Source organism: Lactuca sativa, chromosome 5 (genome assembly GCF_002870075.4).
Source record: "Lactuca sativa cultivar Salinas chromosome 5, Lsat_Salinas_v11, whole genome shotgun sequence".
Taxonomy (NCBI): domain Eukaryota; kingdom Viridiplantae; phylum Streptophyta; class Magnoliopsida; order Asterales; family Asteraceae; genus Lactuca; species Lactuca sativa.
The window spans coordinates 221502007-221512663 of NC_056627.2; the positions used below are offsets into that span (position 1 = coordinate 221502007).

Below are 10657 nucleotides of genomic sequence, written 5' to 3' on the forward strand. Positions count from 1 at the left end.
TTGTGGTGTAATTTTCTTGGGCCGGATTCAAAGTCTTACTTGCATAATAAATGGGTCGAAAGTGTTTATCAACCCTTTGACCAAGGACAACTCCTATTGTAGAGTCACTTGCATCACACATTATTTCAAAAGGTAAGTTCCAATTTGGGGCAATAATGATCGGGGCATTAGTTAGTTTTTCTTTCAAAAATTCAAAGGCCTCTAGACACTCTTTAGTGAAATTAAATGGTACATCTTTTAAAAGCAATTGTGTTAGAGGTCTAGCTATTTTAGAAAAATCTTTTATGAAACGGCAGTAAAAACCCACATGTCCTAAAAAACTCCTAATGCCCTTTACATTAGTCGGTGGAGATAATTTAGCAATTGTATCTATTTTTTCCCGATCTATCTCTATCCCCGATTTAGATACCTTATGGCCCAAAACTATACCCTCTTTAACCATAAAGTGACATTTTTCCCAATTAAGTACTAAATCGGTTTTTTCACACCTTGCAAGCATTAAATCAAGGTTATCAAGACAATCATGGAAGGAAGATCCAAAAACAGAAAAATCGTCCATAAATACTTCCATGAATTTTTCCACCATGTCGTGGAATATGGCCGTCATGCACCTTTGAAATGTCGCAGGTGCATTGCATAACCCAAAGGGCATGCGGCGATAGGAAAAAGTCCCACTCGGACAAGTGAAAGTGGTCTTTTCTTGGTCCATTGGGTCTATGGGTATTTGGAAGTAGCCCGAAAATCCATCTAAGAAACAATAATAACTATGGTCGGACAATCTTTCAAGCATTTGATCTATAAAAGTTAAAGGAAAATGGTCTTTACGAGTGGCATCGTTTAGCTTTCGATAATCGATGCACACTTGCCAACCGGTTACCGTTCGGGTCGAAATAAGCTCGTTCTTCTCGTTTGTTACGACCGTCATCTCTCCTTTCTTAGGCACCACTTGAACAGGACTAACCCATGGACTATCGAAAATAGAATAAATGATCCCCGCATCTAAAAGCTTGACTACTTCCTTCTTGACCACTTCTTGCATGTTCGGGTTCAATCTTCTTTGGTGTTGCACTACCGGCCTTGCTTCTTTTTCCAGGTTGATCTTGTGAGAGCAATAAGAGGGGCTTATTCCCTTGATATCGGTGATGCTCCATGCAATGGCACTCTTCCTCTTCTTCAAGACTTGAACTAATTCTTCTTTTTCAGATTTGGAGAGGTCAGAAGCTATTATAATAGGTTTTTGTTGACCATCTTCAAGGAATGCATACTCCAAGTGATCTGGTAGTGCCTTTAGCTCAGTTTTTACGTTCTGCATGCTGAACATGTCGAGTACAGTTAAGGGACTCGTCGAGTCCTGTGCAGAATTCGTGATTCCTCAGGATTCTTCAAATGAACTCGGCGGGTAGGTCAAGTCTACTCGGCGAGTAGGATGCTCAATGGTCTTCATTAACTCATCATAATCAGCTTCTTCCAACAGTCTCTCTATTTATAGTAGGTGTTTTTCAGCATCAAGTTCTTCAGTAACGGTGATGGTGGACTTGTTTGGATCTTCATTATGCCATCCCTCCATCAATTCATCCAACATATCAATTGAAAATGTCATGTCATCACTATGCCTTGCATGCTTCATGGCTTGATCAACCCCGAAAGTGACTAAATCATCCCCTACCCATAGAGTAAGTTTTGAATCTCGCATGTCAACTATAGCGCTTGCTGTATTAAGGAAATGTCTTCCAAGGATGATCGGGACTTGAGGATCCGCTTCCATGTCTAGAATTATAAAGTCCGCGGGAAACACGAACTTATCTACCTTCACCAATAGATCTTCACATATTCCTCTTGGAAAGGTGACCATTTTATTTGCTAAGTGGATTGACATTCGAATTGGCCTTGGTTTCGGGAGATCTAATTTCTTGAAAAATGAATATGGCATGAGATTTACACTTGCTCCCGAATCAGCCAAAGCATGAATGGTGGCCAAATTCCCAAATTGGCAAGGCAAAGTTAAGCTTCCGGGATCACCCTTCTTCTTTGGTAGTTTGTTTAACATGGCAGCTGAGCAATTCTCATTAAGAACCACTTCCTTCACCTCTTCCATCTTCCTTCTATTGGTTAGTAGCTCCTTGAGGAATTTGGCGTATTTTGGCATTTGTACAACTGCCTCGATGAATGGTATATTGATTTGAAGGGCTTTTATGTGGTCTAGAAACTTCTGGTAGTTTTCTTCCTTCTTCTCTTGCTTAGCTCGGGTTGGGTATGGCAATGGTGGCTGAAATGGCTTTGCAGGAATCTGACTTTTTTGATTAGGCATCAGATTCGTCGAGTCCATATTTTGGACTCGGCGAGTAGGGTCTGTGTCCAGCAGATTTTGATTTTGGCTTTGTTTTTCAGCATCCTCCTTTTGTAACTGCTTGGGCTCTTCATTCTAAATAGGGGCCAGAGGGGTAATTATCTTCCCACTTCTAGTTGTCACGATATTTATATGTGCGCCTCGTGGGTTGTTTTCGGTTTTACTAGGAAGTTCTCCCGGTGATCTTTGATTAATTTGTTGAGCAAGTTGTCCCAGCTGTGTCTCTATGTTGTGGATAAATGCCTGTTGATTCCTAAGCATTGTTCTTGTCTCTTGTATTGCAGCATCATGGTCATTGTGTCTCGTTTCTAAAGCAGCTACAAATTTAGTAAGCATCTCCTCCAAACTTGGTTTTCTTTCTTGTCCCGGCTCCTCCTTATGGTTTCAGGTACTTTAGAGGATTATGGGAAAGCAAAGGTGTAATCGTGCACAACTTCCTGTTTTTATGGCATTGGGTCTTGGGGAAACTCTGATTTTGGAAATAATGTTTTTTGAAACAATGACTCTTTTGTAAACAATGATGTTAAATGGTTGATTTTGAAAATTTGAAATTTCTTTGATTTTTGGAGTGTTACACCAATAATTGCTATTTGGTAGTTTTTCCTTTCTACTCTATCATGGGATTTTGGGAATGGGACACATAAACTTGATTTCCAGAGACGGGGAAAGGGGTAATTTTGAATGTTTTTTTCAAGGGTTTGATTTTACTCTATAATTTGGAAACGTTTTGTCTTTGGATTTATAAGTCTTGTTTACACATTACTTCATCTTTTCTGGACTTGTTTGACTGTTCTATCCATATGTGGGTAGAACCATAATCTCTCCAACATTATGTCTTGACTTTTTAGTGGTGATTTTAGTCATATGATTTGATGTTTACTTTCAATTTCTATCTAGTGAATTTGATTTTGTATTAATTTAATGTTTGATTCTAATTATAATTCTTATTGACCATTTGAATTAGGGTTAGGTCATTCAAGTTATCTTATTGCAAAATCAGTAATTGTTTTGTGAATTGGACTAGGTAAAAAGCACTAAACTCACTTCCAATGAATGAATTTAGCGAAAATCTTATTCATACACTCTTATTCTCCCGGGCTTGTGAGGAGTATTGGGTGTTGTTGGGAGCATTCACACCAAACTTAATGCAATCTTTCAATCTAATTCTAGGAGCTTATTTAGGTTAGGTTAATGAAGTTAGGGTTATTCAAAGAGATTATTTTGGTTAATTAATATGGTGAATGGAGAGTGTTAGAGCTTGTTAACACTCTCAAGTACCAACTCAGGTATAATTGAGTACATTTCATGTCATCTTTGAATCACATTGGTAGATTATCATACATAAAGTTGGAGTCTTTCATAAATTCTGATTTTATTTGAACTAGTTAATCTATTTCTTGTTTCTTTAATCATTTAATTGAATTATTGTTTAGAAAAACACCTTTTTTGCATTTGGTCACCAAAATCACCTTGCATAAAAAAGTATAGATTGATTATCCTGTGTCTCTATGGTTCTATCCTACTTGCCTTGTACTACTTTTAGTGCATTAAAGCTGTGTTTGTAGACTATATTATACCCTTAATGTTTGTTGGGTTTGACACGCCTAACAGTAATTACCTTTTCGTTTTGTTTATATTTCGATAACTTTTTTTGTACATATCTAGGTAATGAACTTGTTGAAAGTGTTCACATATGACCATTATAACCAGATATAACGTGCTATAGTCGGTCATAATGTTCATATGTAAACACTTCAACAAGTTTGTTTCCTATAAAGTAGTTACTCAAATGTGAACAAACAAAAATGATAATTAACATGATAAGTCAATATCCCAAAAAAACATATAAATGTAAAACAATTTTTTGTTAGAATCATAACCATTAAGAAAGAAGATAAAAAAAAAGGTCCACTTAATTGGACGATAAGCTCGTATGAAAAAACCTAGGCTTAGGCCATCCGTTATACCAACCACTAACCACTATAGTGGTGGGTGTCATATCATCACCACACTCTCTACCACTAATCATGGGATACCTACCACTAAACACACCATTCCACCTCATTTTTTTATTTAAATTTAAATAAAAAATATATAAAAATCATATAATTTTTTTAAATACTAGTTTTCATTAATTTAAAATACCAAATTTCATTAATTAAAATAAAAAAATAAAAATAAAATTAGAAATAAAAATTACATTAATTAAAATAAAAAAATAAAAATAACATTAGAAATAAAAAAACTAAAATTATCAAGCTTAACTAAAAAAACTATCCCTATTCCTACGTCGGACTCAAACGGACTCCTCATTGCAAGAAATAACTCCAAATCTTCGCCTTCAAGGTCGCCCGCTTTCATTTTCAAGATTTCTATGCACCGATTGTGTTTCTATTATTTTTTGTTCTACCCAACTCAACATCTCCGCCTTCGTTTCTTGAACATGCTAATAACGATCAAATGTCTCTCCAAATTGATCCATAACACTAGATCCCGAAGTCGTTGAAGCCGCTTTTTTTGCTTTATTTCTTCCAACAGGCCAACGAAGAGGTTGCTCGTCTTCAAGATCGAGCGGTTCGTCGTTGATGTCGATATGTGTTTGGACGTCCGATTGTTGAGATGTTCTGTCAGGGTTTCTGGAACGCTTTGAACCGGAAGATTGTGAACTTCCTTCCGTTTGCTCTTTCCATTTCAGAGCATCTTTCAACTTTAGCCAATGTTTCACATAAGGAAAAGCTTTCCGGGTTACCGTTGTTCTTTCAAATTGTCCAAAGCCACCTTGAAAACATCAAAATCATTTGACCCACTTTTTCGTATTCTTAGAAGGTTCTAAATTCCTCCAAATTCGGTGCATTTGAGTCGAATATCGTGCCACTTAGAGCTAATTTGATCGGGATTTCGACTTTCACTTCCCGTTAACTCATAAAACACCACGCACACTTTCTCCCAAAAACAACCGAACGTTTGACTATGGCCTTCAATCGAGTTTTGGGAAGCCGAAATTCATGCCTCAGCGACCTTTTCTTCTTTGTCTTTTGTCCGTTTGACCCTTTCTTGGGTGGTGCTGGGTCGGACCGTTTTTTTTTCTTCCTTTTTTTAGGTTGAGGTGGTGGTGAAGGTTAAGTTTCAGAAACAAAATCCGGTGAATGAGGGGGTTGTGGTTGTGGTTGGAATTGTTGTTGTTGGAGTTGTTGGAATTGTTGGAAAGCTTGATATTGTTGAAGTTGTTGTTGTTGGAAGGCCGGGAAAGGCTGATATTGTTGTTGGAAAAGTGTTGTTTGTTGGATAGGGGAGCCGGTTTGAAGCAAATTGACAAAACCACCTTGAGGTGATTCCATGGTCGGGAATTAACGAGAGGTTGTATCTAATGCAAAGGTATTATCGGGTTTGCGATTTCTAAAGTTTCGGGGGGGGGGGGGGGGGGGGTGTTTTGGTTGGGATCCATTTTTGATTTATATGAAATTGTTGTGTGTGTATTGTGTATAGAGAAAGATAAGAATGATGTAAATATTGAGTGTAAAAATGTGGTATTTATAAGTATAAATAGAAGTTGTTTGAAAAAAAAGAATTTGTTTAAAAAATTAGCCGGCTAATTGTTTTCTCTTCCCCTATTGGTCATTATCCCACAACGAATGAGAGGCGTCCGTTTCAATTCGTGATGTACAACACGAGAGACCACGAGCACGAGGGACCACGAAGGTCCGCGCTAGTGTGTACGAGCCACCTTCGTGGACACCTAGACCACGAAACCCTTCGTGGTATACATACCGGAAGGCCTTACTCAAAACTCTCGTCTATTGTCTTTTCATTGCCTTCATTTTATCAACATTATTTAAAGATTTACATGCAATAAATTATTGTTTTATATTTGTTTTATTTTGTACTTTTATCAAACTAGTATTTTTATTTTATTAATTTAGAATTTTGGTACTAATTATATTTGTAATATAATATAATTAAGCATCTGTATCAAATTGAATATGAAATAAAAATGAATCATATATTTCAACAAATTAACGAGTTGAAATTAATTGAGACTTTAATTCAACGAGATTAACAAATAATGATATATATATATATATATATATATATATATATATATATATATATATATATATATATATATATATATATATATATATATATATATACCGATTCATTCAATAGAAAATGTCTATAATAATTATTTTTAAGAAGTTTTTATAATAAAAATAAAAAACAACCAAGGACCCATTATTTTTGCAACAACCATCTACAAAAATCTGATTGACTTTGAAAAACTGATTATTTTAGGCTTTTTGATTTTATTATTGTTATTGGGAGAACCCAAACATATGATGGTTGTTATTAAGTTTGTATGTGCAAACTGTTAACTATTTTTTTATAATTTTTATCGAATAGCCTACTTTGAAGCTAAAGAGTATAACTTTCCAGCAACCAAATTGTGCGTGTAATATATCTATGGAAAACGCCTGTTGCAAAGAATACAAATAAAAAAAAGTTCAGCTCAAATGAAGTTCGTATAAAAGAGTAACAAATAGTGACAGATTTGATGAGGGGCACAGGGTTGCACCGGCAACACCTGCTTTTCCGACAGACAATAGAAAGTTTTTTGATTTTTTTTACCTTTTGTGCCACTACGTAAAAGAAAACCCAAACCATTTTTATTTTAATCCACCTAATATTAACCCAAAAGAAAAAGAATAGGAGAAAATAGTCCAAATAAAAAAATGATCCAATTGTCCAATTGGGTCCAAGAGTCCAAGTCTAATTCCTTGAACCACAAAAGAAAGAAAAAAAAAACATTAGCAGCCTCGTTTTTTTCCTTGTGTTCGTGACTTCTTGAGTTCGTCCTTGGTCCACCTCACATTCTACAATCAACTTCATTCTTCTAATCTTCTTCTTCTTCGAGTTCGACTTCTAATCCACAATTTCCAAGTGCAAAAATCGATTTCCAACTTCCAAGTGCAAAAACAACTCCAATCCAAGGTCCAAACCCTAATGAAGCAAGTATTTCTAATTTTCTATGGTTTTTGAATTTATAGTTGTAATTGCTAAGCAAAATTCAAATTTGCTATGGTTTATAGGTTAAAATTGCTATGAGGTTATTTGATATTTGAATGATTTGGTTAAATTTCTATGTTATTATAAAAACTATTGTTTGATTACTTGTAATTTCTATGATTTTTCTTGAACTGATTGTTTGATATGTTAAATTGCTATGTTTTAGGTTTATATGTTATTGTTTGATTAGGTATTAGGTGAAAATTCTATGTTTTATTGAAGTTATTTTTTTATTAGGTTAAATTGTTATGTTTTTATAGGTTAAAGTAAGTGGTTTTTTTTTTACCAAAAGACCAAGACCTAATCCTAATGAAAGTGGTGAAGGATGTTCCCAAACACCAATCACCAATCAATCAATCCCTTTTGTTTCTAATTCTAATGGAACCCCACAAACACCAATCACCAATCAATCAACCCCTTCGGTTTCTAATGCAATTCCACAAACACCATGCTCTAATGAACCTAATGATAATGTTGATTTGAAAGATCTTCCAAAGGACCGGACGGATAGGCCAAAGATTACAAGTTACAAACGAAATGTAAGAGATGATGTAAGAAGAGCGTATTTGCTTCAAGGACCTTGTCAAATAAGGTTACATTAGTTTCCAAAAAAGAAAATAGGTGACAGATTTAGAAGATTCGTTCCTTCATGGTTTGATGATTTTGATTGGTTGGAATATAGTGTGAAAAAGAATAGAGCATATTGTTTATATTGTATGTGTTTGGAGACCTCATGAATCAAAGAGGAGGTAGAGATGCATTTGTTTCCCAAGGTTTTGATACTTGGAATAAAAAAGATGCATTTCAGACTCATGTGGGTAGTATTGATAGTTTGAACAACAAAGCAAGAGAAAAGTGTGAATTTTTATTGAGAGAAAAACAAGCTATTAATGTAGTCTTGAGGAGGCAAACCGAAGCGGAGGACCATAAATATAAAGATCGATTACGTGTTTCTATTATTGTTGTTAGACTTTTATTGAAAATCGGTTTACCGTTTCGTGGTCAGTATGAGTCAGTTAACTCGGGAAATAGAGGGCTTTACATTGAAGTGTTAAAAGCCATTCGGAAGACTAATGAATATATTTTCAACAATAGTTTAGAAAATGCTCCTAAAAACAATCAAATTATTTCCCCTAAAATTCAAAAATAACTTGTACAGTGTTTTGCACAAGAAATTCATTTAAGTATTCGCCAAGAGATTGGTGTAGATGTATTTGCTTTATTGGTCGATGAATCTAGTGATGTCTCGAGAAAGGAACAAATGACTATTGTTTTGCGATATGTTGATAGTCTTGGCTTTGTGAAAGAAAGATTCATAGTCATTGTGCACGTGAATGATACATCCTCTTTGACACTAAAAAATGCCATAAATGAAATACTTACAAGCAACAAGTTGACTTTTAGTCAGGTACCTTTTTATTTCAATTTAATTTAATTTGCTTTATGTGTAATATTATATATAATATTTTTTTAATTTTTTTAATAGATAAGAGGACAAGGTTATGATGGGGCTAGCAATATGCAAAGGGAATTCAATGGTTTGAAAGCTTTGATATTACAAGAGAATGACATAGCTTTTTATATACATTGCTTTGCACACCAACTTCAATTAGTGGTTATCGTTGTAGCAAAGAAGCATGACAGTGTTAGTGACTTTTTTGAACAAATTTCATTGGTGGTTAATGTTGTTTGTGCCTCGTGTAAAAGAAAAGACTTACTACAGGAACAAGCAAGAGAAAGGGTACAAAAAGGCTTGTGTAGTGGTGAACTTGAAATCAGGAGAGGGTTAAAATCAAGAGACTACACTTGTTCGAGCGGGAGATACAAGATGGGGTTCACATTTCAACACACTCACAAGTTTAATAAAATTGTTTGCGAATGTTCTTGTAGTTTTAGAATGTATGAAAGTAAATGGAGGGTCATTGGCAAACCGTCAACAAGCGTCCGGAATCTTAGCATATTTTAAATCTTATGAGTTCGTTTTTTAATTATATATGATGTATGATATTTTACGCCTCACGGGTACATTATGAAAGCAACTTCAAAAAAAAAAATATAGGCATTTTAGAAGCAACTTCAAACACACAATATTACTGCTTTGGAAATGGAGGATTTTTATGTTGGTGCAAGAAACCGTACGACCACAAAGACCAATAGATTTCATTTTGAGGTTGAAATCTTTAACACAGTGGTGGACATATAACTTACAGAATATCATGATCGATTTACTGAAACAAGCACCCAGTTACTAGAATACATGGGTGCTTTGAGCCATTGTGATTCATTTGCACAATTTAACAAATTAAAGTTGTTAGAGTTGACTAAGTTGTACAAGTATAACTTTGATGATTCGGATTTGATAGATCTTGAAGGACAACTTGAGATATTTTATCACTCTTGTATCAAAGATGAGCATTTTACCACTTTGAAAGGAATTTCTGAGCTTTCTCGTTTGATGGTTAGTACGGAGAAACATCGGTCTTATCATTTGGTTTATAAACTTTTGAAGTTGACTTTAATTTTACCCGTAGCGACTGCAAGTGTGGAAAGATGTTTTTCAAAGATGAAGCTCTTGAAGACCAACTTGCGCAACAAAATTTGTGATGACTTTTTGAACGACGCGTTACTTTGCAATATTGAGACCGAAACACTTGTGAAAGTTGAGAATGAATAAATAATGGAGCAGTTTTAAAAGATGTCCACTCGAAGTGGACATATTTAAATTGTAGTAGATAGTTATGTTTTTAACTTTTGTATATAATGAATCGTTTTTTTTTTTTTTTTTTTTTTGTATTAGACGTAATGAATTATATTTTAGTTTTAAATTATATTTGACCGGACTTTTTTTTTCGCCAACCTCTACTATCGGTTCCTGCGTCCGCCCCTAGTAACGAAGGTTCGACATTTAGTTTTTTTCTTTTTTCATGTTTTTCACCGACTGACCTATTTTGGAATTAAAAAAAGATATGATTTCTCAACATCCAAATTTGAAATGGATTATACCCATGTAAAGCCCTCGTTAAAAGCAACACAGTTAAAAAAAGATAGCTAAAATATAATTCGTACGAAACAAATTATAAATGTTTGAAGTTTGAAAAAAAAAAAAAAAAAAAAAAAAAAAAGACCCAACTGTGAAAATCTATTTTTTGTCAACTACCAAAATTATGTATCCTTGTTGGCATTTTACATTTTTATACTTATTTTATGATAAAACCTTTAATGATCATTTTCTCTTTATTCAATTAA

The 10657-nt window shown here is 34.4% G+C and overlaps 2 protein-coding genes across 2 annotated transcripts; one reads left to right on the forward strand and one right to left on the reverse strand.

The window, feature by feature from the left end:
• Positions 1-1483: 1483 nt before the first annotated feature.
• Positions 1484-2326, reverse strand: LOC111920831 (uncharacterized). Its single transcript, XM_023916412.1, has one exon. It carries the CDS (start codon positions 2324-2326, stop codon positions 1484-1486), a length of 843 nt encoding a protein of 280 aa, XP_023772180.1.
• Positions 2327-5317: 2991 nt separating this feature from the next.
• LOC111920840 (uncharacterized) lies at positions 5318-10214 on the forward strand. Its single transcript, XM_023916424.2, has 7 exons — positions 5318-5332; positions 5448-5618; positions 7672-7962; positions 8571-8819; positions 8898-9318; positions 9622-9869; positions 10209-10214. The coding sequence occupies exons 1-7, from the start codon at positions 5318-5320 to the stop codon at positions 10212-10214; spliced, it is 1401 nt and encodes a 466-aa protein (XP_023772192.2).
• The last annotated feature ends 443 nt before the right edge of the window (positions 10215-10657 follow it).